We start from the raw sequence: 23575 nt of genomic DNA on the forward strand, positions 1-23575 counted from the left end.
CCTTTGTTCCATTCACTAATCTTGTTGCCCTTCTCTGTACTCGTTCCAGCATCTCTACATCCTCCTTGAAATGAGGCCTCCAGACCTGTATACAGTACTCTAGGTGTGGTCTGACCATTGCCTTATACAAGGGAATAATCACCTCCTTATCCCTGCTAGAAAAATTCCTATATATCATCAACAATACACCATGCGCTACTCTTGCAGCCCGTCTGCACTGGTCAGAAAACTTCATATCTGCCTGCACAACCACCCCCAGGTCCCTTTCATTCTCTACCACTGTCAGTGTAGTACCACAGAGTTGATACGTTGCTCTGGGGTTGCTGTTTCCCATATGTAGTACTTTACATTTGTCAATGTTAAACTTCATTTGCCACATCTCAGCCCATCTGCTCAACATTTCCAGATCCTGTTGCAGTAGCATAGTGTCAGTAGTGTCCTTAACAACCCTGCCAACCTTCGTATCATCTGCAAACTTGGACATTAAGCTTGATATACCATCATCAATATCATTTATAAATACAGAAAACAACAATGGACCCAATACTGAACCCTGAGGGACTCCACTAATAACATTAGTCCACGATGAGCAGTGTCCATTGATTACCACTCTGTCTTCTCCACCTCAACCACCCCTTTATCCATAGCAGCAATTTGCATCCAATGCCACACTGCTCCAATTTGTGCAGCAGTCTTCCATGTCCAACAGTATCAAAAGCCTTTCTAAGATCCAAGAATATAATATCAAAGTTATTCCCTGCATCCAGTTCTTTTGTGACTGCATCATAGTATCCAATCAAATTGGTCAGGCAAGACTTCCCTTAACAAAACCGTGCTGTGACTGAGCTATAACTGAAGTCTTGTCTAGATGATCCCGCAGTGCTTCTTTAACCAGTGCCTCCATTAATTTTCCAGGAACAGAAGTTAAACTATAAGGTCTATAATTACTTGTGTCGCCCTTTGTCCTCCTTTGTGAATTGGGGTCACATTTGCACATCTCCAGTCCATGGGTACTTCCCCTGAGTCCAAGGAAGCTCTTATAATTATGGCTAAGGGTTTGCTTACTTCCTTTGCTGCCTCCTTTAATATAACTGAATAGATCCCATCCACCCCAGTTGCCTTTCTTGTATTTATCTTCAACAATTTCTCCTCCACTTTACTCTCAGTTATTACAAGATTCTCTAGCTTACTGCCAGAGTTGAATACACCTCTGGCATTCCCCTCGCTGAATAACTCCTCATGTGTGAATGTCGATGCAAAATATTCATTCAGTTTGTTAGCTACCTGAGCAGGATCATCAACAGTTGACCCATCGATATCAAGTGGACCAATCTGATTCATCCCCTTCCTTCTAGAGTTTACATAAGTAAAGAACTCTTTGCTTAGATTTTGCCAAAGATTTCTCGTAATCTGCCTTCGCCTGCCTAACCTCCTTTGTGACTGGGTTACAGACCAGCTTATATCTATCACAGGCTTTCGTGTCACCTGTTAATTTATATGTATCCCATACATTTTTCTTCTCTGCCACATGTCTCATTAATCCATCTGACATCCATTTAGACCTAAACCTTGAACAATATTTCTTAGTTTGTATGAAAAGCCTAGTAGCATCCAAGATTAATTCTTTGAATGTTTCCCATTTTGAATTTGCTGTTGGTAACATAATCAGTTGCTCCCACCATATAGAATTTAAATACTGTCTCAGACCACCACAGTCACCTTTACGAAAGCAAAAACTCTTCCCTTTACCCCTGATGGTAGTTACATCTTTGAGTAAATCACACATCAGGACACTGTGATCTCTGCCACCTAGTGGTTCCTTTATCTGCATTTTCCTAATGCATGAAGAATCACTAGTGATAATCATATCAAGAGTATTACTCCCTCTAGTTGCCTTCCGAACGTGCTGCTGTAGAAAACAATCATCCAATAAATCCACAAAAGCCTTGCTAGTGTATGAGTGACCAACCCACAAATTCCAGTCAATCCCATTTGGGAAATTAAAATCCCCCATTATAAGACACTCTGATTAAGTGGCCCACTCTATTTCTCTGTACAGTTGTTTATTATACTCATTAGAGTCATTAGGCCTATAGCACATAATTACTTTCAATTTTGCTTTCCCAGTGCTTATGTCACACCAAACCGACTCAACACTGCACTGTCCAGCCATGTTGGTGGGCTGTACTTCCTTGGGTTTTATGTGTTTCTTAACTAATAGCATAACCCCTCCTCCCTTCCTATCCTTCCTGTACACATTGTACTCCCCAAATTCCATTTCTGCGTTCCTTATATCTGTGTGACACCACGTCCTTATATCTGTGTGACACCACGTCCTGATATCCCAACAATGCCCACCTTTGATGTTCTGCCCAATGCCTCAAATTCATCAAATTATTTATCATATTTACCAAACTCCTAGCATTGGTGTACATGCAAGTATACATGCACCTGTTCCTATTCTTAGCTACCCTAACACAGTCCATGTATTTACTTGTTCCACAATGACTCCCAGCAGTCTCTTGGACCTTGTTTTCCAGGCTGCTGCTCATTTCAATAGAAGAAGTGCAAGAATCACTTCACCTCTGCCAGTGGCTACTGTTAATCTATTATTCAGTGTAGCCCCCAAACCAGCAGTTTTCCGACCCACCTAACACTGCTTTGATAGCATCAGCAAATATTCTTGCACCCTTTCTATTTAAATGTATCCCATCCCTGTAGAAGCACTCTCTCCTGTTAACAAGCACAGACCAGGCTGAGAAAAATTCTACTCCTTGAGCCTTGCACAGTATCTCCAGGACTGAATTGATTGAAAAGGCTCTAATCATATACTCCCTCCTCTCATGTCTGGGCAGAATTGCAGACACTCAAATTCAACCCTAACTCACGGATTTTTTTCAACATTGACCTGTACTTGTTAAGTAATTCTGCCGGTCTTCTACTCTTAATATCATTATTGCCAAGGTGTCTTTTATGCCCTTAAAAGATGATATCTGCTCCACAATGTCAACCTTTGTCCCTGGCAGAGATACCCTGGTCCTATTCCACTTATCCTTTTTGCACAATATGTTCCCCATTTCCCTGACAATAGAGTCACCAACAACAACTAGTTCCTGTGATATCAGTGCATTCTGCCTTGGGGGTTGCTGCTGTGTTGCGTGACGTTCAAGTGCAAGCCCTGGCATTGATGTGGGCAGCCAAGAGCTTGATGGGCCCTCAATTTAAATCCTTCGAGGGCATCCACTGTGTCATTCACATAGGCCCATAGCAACGCTGAGCTGGCACCTTATTTCCTTACACCCAAAGACATTCCCCCTTGGCAATATCGTCCCATTACTGATTTCTCCACAAACATCAAGCAACAGCAGTACATTTCAAAAGGCAGTGATTCAGAAGACAATTCCCCCCCCCCAGTTCTCCCCTGAGCCACAGCACTCCCATTAGCTTGAGCCTTTTGCTTTGTTGCTCTGGTCTGAGTCATGATTTTGATTCAATTTCAAGTAAAATTTCAATACAAAAATATAACCCTAAACTTATATCCCAATGCAGTTATAACACTATATATATATATTTATTTCAGTATCAAGTATTATCTTCGAGTTACGTTATATGACTTTCTTTTTTCTCCTATCAAGTTATATGTATTAATTTATAATGTTACGTTTATAAAATCTAAGCCCTTATATGTATTTAGTTAAAAAAATAACAATTTAATTGACAATGAAATTTAATCAGATTAATAAATTTTACTGATTAATTGATAATACTATACTTAATAAGATTAATAAATTTTACTGATTAATTGATAATACTATACTTAATAAGATTAATAAATAATTAATTGATAATACTATACAATACTAAGTTAACAGATTTCTCATACAGTGCTACATGTTTTGGTATCTAGTTTCCCATTAAACTTTACGTTATCTAGTTCAGGATATACCGTGTATCGTATAACAATGGCGGCAAGTTAAAAACGGTAAATCTATGTACACTAAGTATCAATTAACTTTCAAAATCACTATCTAAATTCAAAATAAACCAAGGAGCTTGACTAGGCCTATAAGCTACTTATAGAAAATAATTTAATATAACAATTAAGTAAATAAAACAGCTAATTAAAATGCTTAATTAAATACTTAATCATCCTTACTAAGATCTTTAAGAACACATAAGAATTCTTCTTCTTCTAATCCAAATCTATTTTGTGGATCATCTAAAATACTGAGAAGACTACCACCAGTACAAATTTCCATAACAAGAACTTTGTTTCTACTTTCAACCTAGGAAAAATATAAAGTAATAAAAAGACTAGAAAAACATATAAAATCATTAATTTCCTTGAAAATACTATCTCTCCAAATGAATAGCACTGTAATTAAGAAAGTTTCATTTCTATTTTAAACAAAGATCATCAAAAAAAGATTTAATGGAAAACGTACACTGCTATATATCTTGCATGAAATGATACTGCAGATTTAAATTCATGAAGTATTAAATTGAAAATATTATTAGCAATAAAGCATGTCCACACTATATATGGAAATTTATTGGCAAACAATATCACATTCCACAAAAATAAAAAATAATAAAATAAATCAGTAGTACACACAATTTCAATTTATGCCCCCTCGGGTTTGTAATCTGAGCAAGAGGGAGAATTCTATCAGAATTGAGCCTGCTCAACCCATTCAAGGCCTTATACACCTCAATCAGATCACCTCACAGGTGCCTAGTCTCCAGATGCTGCAATTTGCAGAACTTAAGCCTTTCTTGGTAAGACTACCCCTTCGTTCCCCTCACCAATCTTGTTGCCCTTCTCTGTACTGGCTCAAGAAACTCTACATCCTTCCTAAAATGAAGCCTCCAGACCTGTACACAGCACTCAAGGTGTGGCCTGACCATTGCCTTATACAAAGGGATAACACCACCTTTTCCCTACTAGCAAAATTCCTGTATATCAATGACAATACCCCATGATCTGCTCTGGCAGCCTGTCTGCACTGTCAGAAAACTTCATATCTGACTGCACAATTACTCCCAGGTCTTTTTCATTTTCTACCAACCTAAGTGGAGTACCGCACAGTCGGTACATTACTCTGGGGTTACTTCTACCCACATGCAGTACTTTGCATTTGTCAATGTTAAAACTTCAGTCGCCACTTCTCAGCCCATCTGCCCAACTTTTCTAGATTCTGTTGCAGTAGCACACTACCATTACAGTGGGACCTCATAGGGCAAACGCCCCATACGAGGAACTTTTCGTACCACGAACCCGGGTTCGTGGGTATGGGTTTTAACCTCTTCCTTTACTATTTTCCCCTATTTTCGTGTCAAAAAAATACTAATTTTTTAAATAACGATTTTTATTGCTTTTATGCCGTGTAATACGGTGCTTGATTATGGAACAAATTGAAGTATTTAATGATATATTCAATGTTGTATATTCCTAGAATTATTATCCCAATCAGAACTGCAATATTCTTCAGTCATTATCCATAATTAATTCTTCATTATTAATTATCCATAATTTTTTATCCATAATTAATTCTTGAAAATGAAACAGACAACCTCGGGCAGCACAGTGCTCAGGAAAGAACACCAGGTGACAACAATATGCAAGGTATCAGCAGGCATCATCTGACGCTTGTCTCAGATAAAAATATTCCAAGAAATGTGCCCACCGGCGAATGGCCAACAAGAGCCATATTGCGATGAATGCACTACTTTACCACGTGCCGACGGCTTCACTCGGGTAAGTATTGGAACAACACAAATTCATACATGACCACGAGATATCTCGGGATAATAATTTATGACACTAAAATGCTAACCCGAGTTAACTCGGGATAATCAGGGAAGTGTTTAATACAAACACAACACACATTCTGTTTTATTCACCATGTCTTTCTTTTGTTTCAGGAAAGTTCCAAATTTGTTTTTTGAAAGTTTCTTTTGAAAAGAGTTTAAAAAAGATTCAAAAAATGGGTCCTAAGAAAAGTGTCAGTGTAGAAAACACTCAAGAAAATCACTATTAAAACCAAGAAAGACATCATTGCCAAGCATGAAAAAGGAGCTAGGGTAGTTGATCTGGCAATTGAATATGGAGTCAACAAACACCCAGGGGCTCACATCTGGTGAGTATGGGCTTGGCACATCATGGTAACTCGGAATTTTTTTTTGGCTGGTGCAGCATAAGCCTCAGGCTTCCTTGCACTACGTGGCTAGTATTAATAATAATAATAATAATCCACCATTGGAACCATCTTGAAGAACAAGGAGACCATAAAGAATGTTGAGGCTGGAAAGGGAGCGACCAGATTAAGTACCGTAACAAACCCCATCATTGAAGAAATGGAGAACTTGATGCTGCTGTGGATCCACCAAAGGCAAATGGCAGGAGATACCATCAGCAAAGAAGTCATCTGTCTGAAAGCCAAACACATCTATGCTGACCTGAAGGAAAAAACTCCAGGGCCAAGCTCTGAAGAATCTGAATTTAAGGCAAGCAGGGGATGGTTTGAGAAGTTTAAGGGGAGGGCTGGCATTCAGAGTGTCATAAGGCATGGGGAGGCAGCATTTTCTTGGCAGTAAATTTGCCAAGAAATTTCAGAAGCTCATGAAAGATGAAGGATATCTACCACAACAGGTCTTCAACTGTGATGAAACTGAGCTTTGCTGGGAAAAAAATGACGAGTAAAACCTACATCACAAAGGAAGAACAAGCTCTGTCAGGCCACAAGCCTATGAAGGACAGGCTGGCCCTCCTCTTTGCTGCCAATGTAGTGAAGACCTGAAGATCAAGCCTCTCTTGGTGTATCATTCTGAAACACCAAGAGCATTTAAGAAGCACTCAATTGTCAAAGGTAAACTTTGAGTCTACTGAAAATCTAACCCAAAAGCTTGGGTTACTAAGCTTCTTTTCAAGGACTGGATGCTTGAAGTCTTTGCACCTACAGTGAAGAAATACCTGGAGGAAAAGAACTTGCCACTGAAGGCTGTCTGGATAATGCACCTGGCCACCCACTTGATTTAGAAGATGCCCTGAAATTGGAGTTCAGCTTCCTGAAGATTGTTTTCTTACCTCCCAACACTACATCTCTAATTCAGCCAATGGACCAGAATGTCATAGCACACTTCAAGAAGCTCTACACCAAAGCATTTTTCACCAGGTGCTTTGAAGTTTGATATGCTTCCGGGTTCATGACATTGAGGAAATTTTGGAAGGAAGAATTTAACATTGTACATGCCATTAGACTCATAGAAAAAGCTTGGCGTGAAGTGTCAGTCAGTAACCTGAACTCTGCCTGGAAAAACCTGTGGCCAGCCTGTGTTCAAGGAGAAGAACCTGATAATGGAGCCGAAGTCATGAAGGACATTGTGGCAGCAGCTAAGGACCTGGACTTGGAAGTGGAAGAAGATGATGTGGAGGAGTTAACAGAGGAGCATGAAGTGCAGCTGACCATGGAAGAACTGAAGGAGCTGCATAAACATCAGGTTGGGGAAATGTAAAAAAAATGTTTCCTCAGAGGAGGAGAAAGAGGAAAACATCACCAAAGGTCCAATGCCTTCAGCTACTATCAAGGAGATTCTTCAGAACTGGAAGAAGCTTCACAACAGACTGTTGGAGTGGCACTCCAACACAGCTGAAGTGAACAGAGTGGGAGACCTCTACAATGACATAGCACTTCACTACTTCAGGAGTCTCCTTAAAAAGAGAGAAAAGCAATCAACGCTGGATATATTCTTCAATGTTAAAAAGCAGAAACAGGCAGAAGAACTTGAAGAACCTGAAGCTTCTGAACATGAAGAACCTGTAACCATGAAGAAGAATAAATAGTGTATGTAAATGGTGGCCTTTTTTTTGTGAAGGGTCCAGTACCAATTAATTTATTTCCCATAGGATATTATGGGAAATCGCGTTTTGTACCACGAACTGGTTCGTGGAACGAATTAAGTTCGTAGTACGAGGCCTCACTGTACTATCATTAACAACCCTATGTAAGTATAAACTAATATTTTTTTTTTCTCTCTAATATTTCATTTGTTTTTTGAATCTATCTTTTTATCAAGTTATTGAGAATTAAAAAAAAAACAGGAAGTAGGTTTAATTCATTATTGATATAGTGAGTAATGGTTATAATGAGAAAATTTTGTCGGTCCCTTGATGCTCATTATAACGAAGTTTGACTGTATTTAATTTTTCCATTCAATCATCCTCAAAGTGTTCCTGCTCAATGTGCATAACAAATATGCAGGATCCAGGCTTTGGTTTTTCCTATCTTTTATCCAAATTTTCAGCCAAAATACAGATTGTATATATTCTTGCGCACAGAAGAAATACTTTTGGGAAATTTTTCATCACTGTGTTAATAAACCAGAAAGAAACTGTCAGTTTATTAACGCAGTGTGGCAATTTAGTTCCCACAATCGAAATATTTCATTTGCATACAACAAATTATAAAAACACAAAGAAGCACTTGACTTCAAGTGTTTCTTTTTCTTGAAATACAAATCATTAATTTTATATGTAGAATCTAATGTAATACAGTGCTACTTAACAGCTTACAACCATTTATATTATAATGATTAGAACACGTGATGGGGTGTCACGAACTATCATACTGTAAAAAGTGAATCTAGAACCATTAATAACATAATGATTATATGCCAAGTGTTGTCTATCTCTGGAAATACCTGTAGTTCAAATGTAATTGTAATTTATTTCCTATCAAAAATACAGCTTTTAATATAAAATAATGAAATTTTTGAAAAATCTCAAGGGAAATCATTTTAATAAAGTCAAGGAGAAAAAGTGAATTTAAATTTTTTTTTTTTTCTGGTGAAAAAAGACATTTTTTCACGAGAAAAAAAGGAAAAAAAAAAAAAAAAAAAGTTTTTAATGGTTTAGAGAGTGAGAAAATCTTCATTGCAACTAGATGAATATAGCTAAATAAATAAAGTTGCAACTCTCCTGTCATGACCAAAGGCTCACATCAGAATTAAATAATTAACTACATACACAACGATACAGAAAGTAAGAAAAAAATATATATATCTAACAAGCTATCGTGATTCCTCACATAATGCAGTATAAACTGCATTTACATGGCTATATAACGTAAGGTTATACTTACAATATATATAATATAATACACAAATGGCATTCATACGTTCTCTGTGAAGATGCATCGATGTGCTCTTTTTGAAAGATGTGTAGATATGGTGAGACTTCCATTAGAAAGAGACTCAGAGAGGACATAAGAAGATTTAACCCAAGAAAAGTAGAACAAGCATTAAGGGAAAACAAAGGATTTAAATCAGCAGCCATGGGCAATAATACAGAAAGACAAATGACATTGAAACTGAAGAATAGCAATGGTGTACTTATAAATAGCAGAGAAGGCATAATTCAAATAGCAGAAGACTATAGAGAATTATATAAGGAGCACGGGAATGATGCCAGCAGTGGGGAAGATGGATCGCGAATTAGTAACACATAGGACATACCCAATATCCTTCCTGATGAGGTAGCAATTTCTTTCATTTTCTTCAATGCATGTTGAAGAAAATGAAGAATCAGAAAGCCCCGCGGGAAGATTAAGTTACTGTAGAAGTGTTAAAATTGGGAGGAAGAGACATAACATAATAACTGGCAAGACTCCACAAAATGCATTAGAAAAGGTGTGACACCTAAGGAGTGAAATAATGCAATCATAGTTTTGCTGCATAAGAAAGGAGATAAATCAGAAATTGGAAATTATAGACCAATTAGATTGTTATCGCACATCTACAAGTTGTTCACAAGGGTCATTACTAACAGATTATAAAGAATACTTGATGAGAATCAACCAAAAGAGCAAGCTGGCTTTAAGATAGGATTTTCAACTATGGATCACCTTCATGTAATATCACAGCTAATGGAGAAAGCAAATGAATATAAAATGCCATTATGTCTGGCATTTGTGGATTATGAAAAGGCATTTGACTCCATACAGCACAAGGCAATGTTTCGGGCACTGGAAAGACAAGGCATAGATACCCCATATATTATGATTTTGAAGAAAATATATGAGAATGCTACCTCCTTTATTAAACTAGACAAAGACAGTAGCAAATTAAAAATTGAGAAAGTAGTTCAACAAGGAGACACTAGCATTAGCATTAACATTAGTAGAGGCATTTTATGCAAGAAAGCAAGCTTATGCAGCATCAGCCAAAAAAAAAAAAAAAAAAAAAAACCCACTTCCACTTCACCCCTCTGTTCGTTCAAAATACCTGTCCAGCTGAGCCTTAAACTTATTTAGGCTATCAACCTCCACCACAAGGGATGGAAGTCTGTTCCACCAACCAACCACCCGCTGGCTAAAGGCAAATTTCCGCATGTCTATCCTACATCTGTCTTTCCTCAATTTGAATTTATGCCCTCTCAGGTGATTTTTCTGAGCTAGAGGAAGAATCCCATCAGCATTGAGCATGCTTAAACCATTCAAGGCTTTATACACCTCTATCAGATCACCTCGCTCGTGCCTAGTCTCCAGACACTGTAATTTGCAAAACTTAAGCCTTTCTTCGTAAAAGCACCCCTTTGTTCCATTCACTAATCTTGTTGCCCTTCTCTGTACTCGTTCCAGCAGCTCTACATCCTTCTTGAAATGAGGCCTCCAGACCTGTATACAGTACTCTAGGTGTGGCCTGACCATCGCCTTATACAATGGAATAATCACCTCCTTATCCCTGCTGGAAAAATTCCTGTATATCATTGACAATACTCCATGAGCTACTCTTGCATCCCGTCTGCACTGCTCAGAGAACTTCATATCTGCCTGCACAACCACCCCCAAGTCCCTTTCATTCTCTACCACTGTCAGTGTAGTACCACAGAGTTGATACGTTGCTCTGGGGTTGCTGTTTCCCATGTGTAGTACTTTACATTTGCCAATGTTAAACTTCATTTGCCACCTCTCAGCCCATCTGCTCAACCTTTCCAGATCCTGTTGCAGCAGCATAGTGTCAGTAGTGTCCTTGACAACCCTGCCAACCTTTGTATCGTCTGCAAACTTGGACATTAAGCCCGATATACCATCATCAATATCATTTATAAATACAGAAAACAATAATGGACCCAACACTGAGCCCTGAGGGACTCCACTAATAACATCAGTCCATGATGAGCAGTGTCCATTGATTACCACTCTCTGTCTTCTCCCCCTCAACCACCCCTTTATCCATAGCAGCAATTTGCCTCCAATGTCACACTGCTCCAATTTGTGTAGCAGTCTTCCATGTGCAACAGTATCAAAAGCCTTTCTAAGATCCAAGTATATAATATCAAAGTTATTCCCTGCATCCAGTTCTTTTGTGACTGCATCATAGTATCCAATCAAGTTGGTCAGGCAAGACTTCCCCTTAACAAAACCATGCTGTGTCTGAGCTATAACTGAAGTCTTGTCTAAATGATCCTGCAGTGCTTCTTTAACCAGTGCCTCCATTAATTTTCCTGGAACAGAAGTTAAGCTCACAGGTCTATAATTACTTGTGTCAGCCTTTGATCCTCCTTTGTGAATTGGGGTCACATTTGCACATTTCCAGTCTATGGGTACCTCCCCTGAGTCCAAGGAAGCTCTCATAATTATGGCTAAGGGTTTGCTTACTTCCTTTGCTGCCTCCTTTAATATAACTGGATAGATCCCATCCACCCCGGGTGCCTTTCTTGTGTTTATCTTCAACAGTTTCTCCTCCACTTTACTCCCAGTTATTTCAAGATTCTGTAGCTTACTGCTAGAGTTAGCAGTAACTATCTCCGAAGTTGTTTACTGCTGCCCTTGAGGAAGCTTTCAGAAGATTAGACTGGTCGCAGAAAGGAGTCAATATGAATGGAGAGTACCTAAACCATTTACAACTTGCAGATGATATTGTGGTCACAAGCCATAATCCAAAAGAATTAGAGGAAAATCTTAATCAGTTATGCAGAGTTAATAAGGATTTTGGACTAAAGATGAATATGGCTAAAACAAAAGTAATGATGAACAAGTATGCCACAGAAAAGGATATAATGATTGAAGGAGCAGTAATTGAGAAGGTGGAGTCATACTTATCTGGGACAAGTCATTAGCTGTAATAATGATAAATGGTTTTGGAATGCTATCCATCCAAAAGAATAAATTTTGGATGGATAGCATTCAGGAAAGATAGTCACATACTGAGGAGCAATATCCCAACTTGTCTGAAACGTAAAATAATGAACCAATGTATACTCCCACTATGACTTATGGAAGTGAAACTTGGGCACTCACCAAAAGAATGGGACCTACACAGTGAAGGATGGAACGAATTATATTGGGAATCAGACTCTTAGATAAGAAGAGAAACACATGGATTAGGCAGCAAACTCAAGTACAGGACATTCTTATCAAAACTAAAGAACTAAAATGGCCTTGGGCAGTACACACAGCTCTAAGACATAATGACAGATGGACTAAGAAAGGGTACCCAAGACGAGCTAGAAGAAAACCTGGAAGACAACGACAGAGATGGACAGATGAAATTCATGAGTTTGTGGGTAGTAAATGGATGGCCATTGCACAAAACAGAAGGAACTGGAAAGTTGCTGGAGAGGCCTTCATCCTGCAATGGATTGAAAATGGCTGATGATGAGACTTTGCCCCCACACGTAGCAAGCGAATTTTGTCATCGCACAGGACAGCTTGACATATAGTGTGGAGGGAAGCACAAACTTGTTCTTACTGGCTTCTGGGAATCTAGCAAGCAGCTAAGACTTCTTTCCTGTAGGTTTTATTGCCAGAAAACTTATTCAAGTCGGCATTGAGGTATTAAAGCCAATGCCTGATACCAATCACAGGTTAGCCATCAAAATAATCTTACGTGTATGTGTAGCTGTCTGAAACCATCCATGTATAATGATCACCTTTTCACTGGTTTACTTTTTTTTGCAAGGAGGGAGGAAAATCTTTACATACCAACTGGCATGAGATTAACCAACACAGAATAGAAAAAAATTGAAGCAACATAAAAGGATATGTAAACCTCCTCATAATGCAATTATGCTAATTACAACAAGGATCCATTTGTGTTTCTTGTCTAACACAAAAATCACTATGTGGCTGACATTTTTTTTTTTTTTTTTTTTTTTGAGATTCAATAATGGAAAAACTTACAAAAGTGAAATGGAGCAAGGAGTACTTTTTCAAGTCTATAATTTAACAATGACAGAGAATTAATTTTAGAGTGTAATGATGAATTTTATATAAAACTTATTTATAAGGCAGTTTCTACAAACTCATATAAAAGTAATTTGATGAATGAATAAACACAATTCAAAATTAAATCAAATTTGTGAATCCATACAAAATGTATACTTCTAATAATCATTATAACAAAACTGTTTTTTCCTAATATAGTTATACAAATATTTTCTTGATTATGTACAATCTGCCTAAAAAAATTAATTCAACAATATATATGTGGTTAGGTGTGATTGCAGATTTAACAATGTAGAAGTAGGAGGCTAAGAAGAGTAAATTTTAATCAGACACATTGCTATTTTCATATAATATTACAGATGTGTCCAACATCTGTAATATTACATGAAATTTTTATTGGAATATGAAGAAATCTAAGAGGAATAAGGAGTGTGTATGCAAAAGTGGCTAAAGAAAAATACTAGAAAAATTTTGGGACAGACATGGAAAACAAGTTTCAGGAAAGAGAGAAAATGTTTTAAAATCTGGTTAATAATGTTAAAACTGGGAAGTGGGGGCACAACTAAGGCAATCAAAAATGACAAAAGAAAATTCAAAGCATAAGACAAGGATATTTTAGAAATACTAAGTAAATACTTTGGCAAATTGTTAAATGAAGGATTGTTATTGTTATTTGGTTTTTAGGAGCATTAGCAGCTAAGGCCATATTGCTCTGGAGAGGATATGCGGTGGCCATTCCGTGACCTTTCCGCATCCTCCGTATTTGGTGGGCACGGGCTCGAACCCCGGTCTAATCAAGAAGCGTGTGCTACGCACTGCTGCTCCTGCCCACCTGGCTACAGAGGCACCGTTAAATGAAGGAGCTGGAGACATCATTAAAAGAGAGAAATTGAAATGTAACAAATTTTGGATGCTATTTTTACTGCTGAGGTAGAAAAGGGCATGGAAAATACTCAGTGTGGAAAGGAGGCAAGGGTAGATGAAATTTGCCCAGAAAAAATATGGTAGGAAAATAGTATTTGCAGTGGTTATATCACATTATCCAGGTGTTGTTTTCTGAAGGACAAATTCCAGAAGAAAGAAAGAAACAAGATATCATTAACTGCATCAATATACACAGTCTGTCCCCGACATACGTAAGATATATGTTCCAGGACTTCTTACATAAGTCGAGTTTTACATAACTTGGGAATGACTAATAAAATATTGCTATATCCCTGATATGCCAAAATTACAAAATCTACATAATTTCCTCAGAAGAATGAAGAAAAATAGTTATACACCATAACAATTAAAAACTTATCTGGGGACAGAAGTGAAGCCGTACTGCTTTCACTTATTCTCTTAGGTGGCACCATGATAACGGTCAAAATGAAATTTTCTTTAAAGAACTTCACAGGGTTAAGTTACAAGAGATGCTGTCACACCTTATGACATGCAAATGAAGCACCCACTACATGATGATAGTTTAATGCAAAGTTCTTGAAAATGGTTGGACAACGTGAATTTCAACTTCACCACAATAACCTGATGTGTAACAACTATTACATACAAAATGCAAAAAAAGCTCCCACTTTGCTCTTAAAACAAAACTGAACTGATTCTACAATCCAGAAAGAAAGGAAGGAAAGGATGTAGAGACGAAGGGCTAGAGTGTAATTCTCCAAAGAAATAGCTGATGGGACACAGTCCATGTGGCTTGAACATTGTGGGATTTCTCTGAAGTGCTTTGACATAGTTCACCTGTCTCAAACACATGTTGTCGAATATTTCTTCAGAATTTTTAAAGCAGAAAATGAAATGTTAACCCTAGTTATTTACCTAGATTCTAGTTATGCTTCAGGATATTATCCAACATAGTTCATATGGGAATAAAATAAAAATTTATACTTATTGTTCCTTCATTTGACTTCACTCTTAAAAATTATATAGAAAGTAACAAATGGGCCTGGTGTACTGGGGTCCATGGTTTTTTTTAATAACATACACATATAAGTTATAAATCCAGTTTAATGTAAGAATACAAATATATACTAACAGTAGCTTTCGAGACACGTGTCTCTTCAACAACTGACATTTAAAATACAAAATACAACGGATAAGTGCAATGAGCTGAGTGAGGCACGTTAATCATGCGTCATTGTTGTTGCACGGAAGTGCGCTGCTTTCTACTCCACTGATCATCTAGCGTTAAAACGGTTGCCTCTAGGATGGGGTGTAGACGTATGCCTTTTTGGCGATTTATTGCCTTTGGATTGTTTACTATGTTGAGTGACTCTAGCCATAGGCGGTGGCGAAAGTGTCGTGAGTGGTCTACTATTTCAAAGTCACGTTTGAGGTCAAGATCGTGGTTGGTGGCCCAAAAATGTTCCATGACCGCGGACTGGTCAGTTTCGGCAAGCCGGATTGCCCTGTCGTGTTCCGTAAGGCGATCTTGGAGACGCCTTGACGTTTCTCCTATGTAGCAACTGTTACAGTCTCTACAGGTGATGCAATATACTACACTGCTGCGTAAGATCCGGCCACGCACCAAGCCATCTCAATAGCACTGCCCGCACCCTATTCTCCAGGGCTTGGAGCCATTCCAGCACTGATACAATTAGGCGTAACGAGATCGCCCGTGTGAAGGCAGACTTAACCAAATGTGGTTATCCATCCCATGTGCTAAACAGATGCCTATTACAGGCAGAAGAACTCACATCCAACCCAAGACCACCGAACCAAGTCGGTATATCGTCCGCCTACATTCCCTATTATCCAGGCGTGTCAGGAAGGATCTCGAAGGTCCTTAGAAATTACAACAAATGTGTGCAGATACCCTGCAGGAACCTACGTTCACTTGTTTCCAGTGTGAAGACCCCTGTCACACCTGTCTTACGCAGCAATGTAGTATATCGCATCACCTGTAGAGACTGTAACAGTTGCTACATAGGAGAAACATCAAGGCGTCTCCAAGATCGCTTTACGGAACACGACAGAGCAATCCGGCTTGCAGAAACTGACCAGTCCGCGGTCGTGGAACATTTTTGGGTCACCAACCACGATCTTGACCCCAAACGTGACTTTGAAATAGTAGACCACTCACGACACTTTCGCCACTGCCTATGGCTAGAGTCACTCAACATAGTAAACAATCCAAAGGCAATAAATCGCCAAAAAGGCATACGTCTACACCCCATCCTAGAGGCAACCGTTTTAACGCTAGATGATCAGTGGAGTAGAAAGCAGCACACGTCCGTGCAACAACAATGACGCATGATTAACGTGCCTCACTCAGCTCATTGCACTTATCCGTTGTATTTTGTATTTTAAATGTCAGTTGATGAAGAGACACGCATCTCGAAAGCTACTGTTAGTATATATTTGTATTCTTACATTAAACTGGATTTATAACTTATACGTGTATGTTATATGGAAAGTATCGTTTCCATTTTAGCAAAAAAATTTAAATAAGTTGGAAGTTACATAACTCTGGCTTATGTAAGTCGGGGACTAACTGCATAAAGAGAAACTGAATATGGAAATAATAATAGGGGAATTTCTTTCCTTAGAATACAAAGTGAAGTCAATGCAAGTATTTGAGAGAAGAAGGTTAAAAGTATTGCAGAATGTTACCATAGGTAAGGGGCTTAGAGGGGAACAGGTATCCTGTGTGTTATCAGACACTCAGCCTAAAACACTGATGGATCCAATATCTCTCTATTACAGAAGATTTAGGAGAAGTCCGGTTGGCCTGCCTCCCTAAAATCCACTCATGCACACCTTCTCGATGGTAAGCCCTGTTACGTCACTTAGGTGGCAACGAACGTGTAGAGTGGTTCTCTTCAAGACGCCTGGTCAGCGTGAAGAGGAAAAGACCAAACCCTCCAGCAATGAGAGCACAACAATACAAATGGCCCTCAGTCCCCAGCAGCTTTCACTCTCCCTCTTACGGCAGCGAGAGGATCAGAGTGGAAGCAGAGGGTGCTAAGAATCTCTGGGTACGACCAGGCTGCCATGCACGGAAATTGAACTTGGCCTGTTATAACGTACAATCACTCATCGGTGAAGACAGGATATTAGAGCTGGAAAAGGAATTAGAAAATGTGAATTGGAATATCATCAGTTTGGCTGAAACAAGAAGAAGAAATGAATCACTTATAAGTTTATCAAGTGGAAATCTGCTGTACACCAATGGAAACAGTGAAAGGAGTGAAGGTGGAGTTGGGTTTCTGGTCCATAAAGATTTTAAAAACAACATTTTGGAATTCAAAAGTACATCACCAAGGGTGTCAAGACTAATACTCAAGATTTCTAAGAGGTACAAGCTAAAGATTATAATGATTTATGCACCAACATCGAGCCATGATGATGAAGAGGTTGAAGAAATGTACACAGAAATTGAGAGTCTTCTAGATGAGCAGAAAACCCACTACACTATTATTATGGGGGACTTCAATGCTAAGGTTGGAAAAAGGCAAAACAGCGCAGAAAGAGGAACTATAGGAAATTTTGGAATTGGTGAAAGAAATAAAAGAGGTGAAAGACTTGTGGAATTTGCAGAATCTCAAGGAATGTCAGTAATGAACACTTTTTTCAAGAAAAGGGTGAACAGAAAGTGGATATGGAAGAGTCCAAATGGATTAACAACTAATGAAATCGACTTCATCCTCACTAATAGAAGATATATTGTGAATGATGTTACCGTCCTGAATAAGGTAAACGTTGGAAGTGATCACAGAATGGTAAGATGTACACTTGATATAGATGTAGGAAAGGAAAGGAAAAAACTGACTCGAGTAAATAATACAAAGGTCTTTGAAATAACAGAGGAGGAGAAAAAGCAGTATGTACTGGAACTTAAGAACAAGTTTGAGCTTCTGCAGACTGCTCAGGACCAAGATATCGAAGAGGAATATTACAACTTTCTGAAAGTGATAAAGCCCAAGAAACCTATAGGGAAACAGAAATCCAAAGAAGAAAAAATTAGTCAAGAAACACTTGTCATGATGAACCAAAGACGACAAATGAAGAGCAAGAAAAACACTGACAGGGAGAAAATTGAGTATACTGAGTTATGCAAAGCCATTAGAAAGAGACTCAGAGAGGACATAAGAAGATTTAACACAAGAAAAGTAGAACAAGCATTAAGGGAAAACAAAGGATTTAAATCAGCAGCCATGAGCAGTAATACAGAAAGACAAATGATACTGAAACTGAAGAATAGCGATGGTGTACTTATAAACAGCAGAGAAGGCATAATTCAAATAGCAGAAGACTACTATAGAGAATTATACAAGGAGCGAGGGAATGATACCAGCAGTGGGGAAGATGGATTGCAAAGTAGCAACACATACGACATACCCAATATTCTTCCTGATGAGGTAGAACATGCATTGAAGAAAATGAAGAATCGGAAAGCCCCGGGGGAAGATGAAGTTACTGTAGAGTTGTTAAAATTGGGAGGAAGAAACATAACACAAAAACTGGCAAGGCTCTTCACAAAGAGCATTAAAAAAGGTGCAATGCCTAAGCAGTGGAATAATGCAATCATAGTTTTGCTGCATAAGAAAGGAGATAAATCAGAAATTGGAAATTATAGACCAATTAGCTTGTTATCCCATATACAAGTTGTTCACAAGGATCATTACTAACAGATTAGAAAGAATACTTGATGAGAATCAACCGAAAGAGCAAGCTGGCTTTAGGACAGGATTCTCAACTATGGACCACCTTCACGTAATATCACAGCTAATGGAGAAAGCAAATGAATATAAAACACCATTATGCCTGGCATTTGTGGATTATGAAAAGGCATTTGACTCCATACAGCATAAGGCAATGTTTCGGGCACTGGAAAGACAAGGCATAGATACTCCATATATTATGATTTTGAAGAAAATATATGAGAGTGCTACATCCTTTATTAGACTAGACAAAGACAGCAGCAAATTTAAAATCGAGAAAGGAGTTCGACAAGGAGACACAATATCTCCGAAGCTGTTTACTGCTGCCCTTGAGGAAGCTTTCAGAAGATTAGACTGGTCGCAGAAAGGAGTCAATGTGAACGGAGAGTACCTAAACCATTTACGATTTGCAGATGACATTGTGGTCATAAGCCACGATCCCAGAGAATTAGAGGAAAATCTTAATCAGTTATGCACAGTTAGTAAGGATTTTGGACTAAAGATGAATATGGCTAAAACAAAAGTAATGATGAACAAGTATGCCACGGAAAGGGAAATAATGATTGAAGGAGCAGTAATTGAAAAGGTGGAGTCATATACTTATCTGGGACAAGTTATCAGCTGTAATAATGATAAATGGCTGGAAGTCAAGAGAAGAATAAATTTTGGATGGATAGCATTCAGGAAATATAGTCACATACTGAAGAGCAATATCCCAGTTTGTCTGAAACGTAAAATAATGAATCAATGTATACTCCCCACCATGACTTATGGAAGTGAAACTTGGGCACTCACCAAAAGAATGGAAGAGAAGCTAAGAACTACACAGCGAAGAATGGAACGAATTATATTGGGAATAAGACTGTTAGATAAGAAGAGAAACACATGGATTAGGCAGCAAACTCAAGTAAAGGACATTCTTATCAAAACTAAAGAACTAAAATGGTCTTGGGCAGGACACATAGCTCGAAGACATGATGACAGATGGACTAAGAAAATAACAGAATGGTACCCAAGAGGAGCTAGAAGAAAACCTGGAAGACAAAGGCGGAGATGGATAGATGAAATTCATGAGTTTTTGAGTAGTAAATGGATGGCCAGTGCTCAAAACAGAAGGAACCGGAAAGTTGCTGGAGAGGCCTTCATCCTGCAGTGGATTGAAAATGGCTGATGATGATGATGATGACCATAGGTAAGATCAGTCAAGATTTGCCAAACTGGGGATCCCATGATCATACATAGTACAGTAGAAAGTAATGACCAAAAAAAAAAAAAAAAAAAAAGGATATATTAAAATTTTGCTATAAGAATCATTCAGTATAGTCCTCCATGAGATCCTATGCATTTTTTACACTTCCCTTTAATCACTGAAAGTGCATTCTCAAAATTCTAAAGTAATCTCCTAGAGATGGTTGATCACATTCTTCCACATGTATTTGAACCTGAAAAATCATGTCTCCATCTTCATTTTTACTTTGGAAAGAGAAAAAAGTCAACTGGAGCCAAATGTGGTGATTGGTAGGGAGTATTAATCTCAGTAACCAGATTTTCATGAAAATGAGAACTGCCTTTTGTTGCACAAGAATGCAACTGCACATTTTGCATTAACTATCCAAAGATTTCTTTCACAAAAAGGGACTGAGATCAGACCTACCCTTCACATTTGGCTCAAGATGACTTCTTTGTCTTTCTGATGTTGTTGTTGGTATTGACTTTAGCATTAGTAGAGGCACATGATGCAAGAAAGCAAGCTTATGCAGCATCAGCCAAAAAAAAAAAAAAAAAACCTCCCATTTCACCCCTCCGTGCTTTCCAAATACCTGTCCAGCCCAGCCTTAAATTTATTTAAACTATCAACTTCGACAACTAAGGATGGAAGTCTCGTCCACCAACCAACTACCAGCTGGCTAAAGGCAAATTTCTGCACATCTATTCTACAACTGTCTTTCCTCAATTTGAATTTATGCCCTCTCAGATGATTATTCTGAGCAAGAGGAAGAATCCCATCAGAGTTGAGCATGCTCAAACCATTCAAGGCTTTATACACCTCAATCAGATCACCTCACAGGTGCCTAGTCTCCAGACACTGTAATTTGCAAAACTTAAGCCCATGTTCATAAGAGCAACCCTTTGTTCCATTCACTAATCTTGCTGCCCTTCTCTGTACTCGTTCCAACAGCTCTACATCATTCTTAAAATGAGGCCTCCAGACCTGTATACAGTACTCAAGGTGTGGCCTGACCATTGCCTTATACAAGGGGATAATCACCTCCTTATCCCTGCTAGAAAAATTCCTGTATATCATTGACAAGACACCATGAGCTACTCTTGCAGACTGTCTGCACTGCTCAGAAAACTTCATATCTGTCTGCACAATTACCCCAAGGTCCTTTTTGTTCTCTACCACTGTCAGTGTAGTACCACAGAGTGGTTCGAGCCCGTGACCACCAAATACTGAAATGTCAGGGAATGACAACTGCACATTCCTGGAGCAATATGGCATCATTTGCTAATGCTCCTAAAAACCAAATAACAATAACAACCACACAGTTGATACATTACTCTGGGGTCACTGCTTCCCATATGTAGTACTTTACATTTGTCAATGTTAAACTTCATTTGCCACCTCTCAGCCCATCTGCTCAACTTTTCTAGATCCTGTTGCAGCAGCGTACTGTCATTAGTGTCCTTAAGAACCCTGCCAACCTTCGTATCGCCTGCAAACTTGGACATTAAGCTTGATATTACTATTATTAGTCGTATGGTGCAAGGAAGCCTGAGGCTTATGATGCACGAGCCGAAGGAAGCCTGAGGCTTATGATGCACGAGCCGAAAACAAAACATTCCCACATTACCCTGAGAGAGAGAGAGAGAGAGAGAGAGAGAGAGAGAGAGAGAGAGAGAGAGAGAGAGAGAGAGAGAGAGAGAGAGAGAGAGAGACAGAGAGAGAGAGAGAGAGAGAGAGAGAGAGAGAGAGAGAGAGAGAAGTAGAAGGGAATCCAAGAAAGCAAGAAAGAGAAGAATGGTGATATCCAGCTCAGAACCCTGGGTTTGCCAAGTCCATACTCACCAGATGTGAGCCACTGGGATAACACATTATCATCAATATCATTTATAAATACAGAAAACAACAATGGACCCAACACTGAAGGACTCCACTAATAATATTAGTCCACAATGAGCAATGACCATTGATTACCACTCTCTGTCTTCTCCCACTCAACCATCCCTTTATCCATAGCAGCAATTTGCCTCCAATGCCACACTGCTCCAATTTGTGCAGCAGTCATCCATGTGCAACAGTATAAAAAGCCTTTCTAAGATCCAAATATATGATACCAAAGTTATTTCCTGCATTCAGTTCCTTTGTGACCACATCATAGTAGCCAATCAAATTGGTCAGGCAAGACATTCCCTTAACAAAACCATGCTGTGTCCAAGCTATAACTAAAGCCTTGTCTAGATGATCCTGCAGTGCTTCTTTTACCAGTGCGTCCATTAATTTTCCTGGAACAGAAGTTAAACTAGCAGGTCTATAATTACTTGTGTTGCCCTTTGATCCTCCTTTGTGAATTGGGGTCACATTTGCACATCTCCAGTCCATGAGTACCTCCCCTGAGTCCAAAGAAGCTCTCATAATTATGGCTAAGGTTTGCTTACTTCCTTTGCTGCCTCCTTTAATATAAGTAGATCCCATCCACCCCAGGGTGCCTTTTTTATGTTTATCTTCAACGATTTCTCCTCCACTTTCCTCTCAGTTATTACAAAATCATCTAGCTCACTACCAGAGTTCAATTCACCTATGGCATTTCCCTCCTTAAATAACTCCTCATGTGTGAATGTAGATGCAAAATACTTGTTTAGTTTGTTAGCCACCTGAGCAGGATCATAAACAGTTGAACCATCAATATCCAGTGGACCAATCTGATTCATCCCTTTCCTTCTACAGTTTACAAAGGAAAATAACTCTTTGCTGTTTTTCTTTGCATCCTTTGCCAAAGATTTTTCATAATCTGTCTTTGCTTGCCTAATCTCCTTTGTGATTTGGTTACAGACCAGCTTATATCTACCATAAGCTTCCATGACACCCATTAATTTATAAGTATCTCATGCATTTTTCTTCTCTGCCATATGTCTCATTAGTTCATCTGCCATATGTCTCAATAGTTCATCTGACATCCATTTAAGCCTAAACCTTGAACAATATTTCTTAGTTGGTATGTAAAGCCTAGTAGCTTCCAAGATTAATTCTTTGAATGCTTACCTTTTTGAATTTGCTGTTGGTAAATACTGTCTCAGACCATCGTAGTCGCCTTTACAAAAGCAAAAACCCTTCCCTTTACACCTGATGGTAGTTACCTCTTTGAGTAAATCCCATTTCAGCACACTGTGATCACTGCCATCTAGTGGTTCCATTATTTGCAGATTGTTAATGCATGAAGAATCACTACTGATAATAAGATCAAGAGTATTACTCCCTCTAGTTGCCTCCTGAACATGCTGATGTAGAAAACAATCATCCAATAAATCCACAAAAGCTTTGCTAGTGTGTGAGTGACCAACCCACAAATTCCAGTCAATATCTGGGAAATTAAAATCCCCCTTATAAGACTCTGATTTACTGGCCCACTCTATTTCCCTGTACAGTTTCTTATTATACTCATGAGTCATTAGGCCTATAAT

General features: G+C 38.6%; 1 protein-coding gene across 1 annotated transcript in view; it reads right to left on the bottom strand.

The window, feature by feature from the left end:
* Positions 1–23575, bottom strand: part of IKKepsilon (I-kappaB kinase epsilon) — a 217132-nt gene that overhangs the window by 167042 nt on the left and 26515 nt on the right. Inside the window, exon 4 of the mRNA XM_090369072.1 lies at positions 4157–4286. Coding sequence (XP_090225198.1) covers positions 4157–4286 — 130 coding nt within the window. The remainder of the gene's footprint in view (positions 1–4156; positions 4287–23575) is intronic.

This window comes from Mastigoproctus giganteus, chromosome 2 (assembly GCF_048544385.1).
Source record: "Mastigoproctus giganteus isolate SK-2022 chromosome 2, ASM4854438v1, whole genome shotgun sequence".
Lineage (NCBI taxonomy): Eukaryota > Metazoa > Arthropoda > Arachnida > Uropygi > Thelyphonidae > Mastigoproctus > Mastigoproctus giganteus.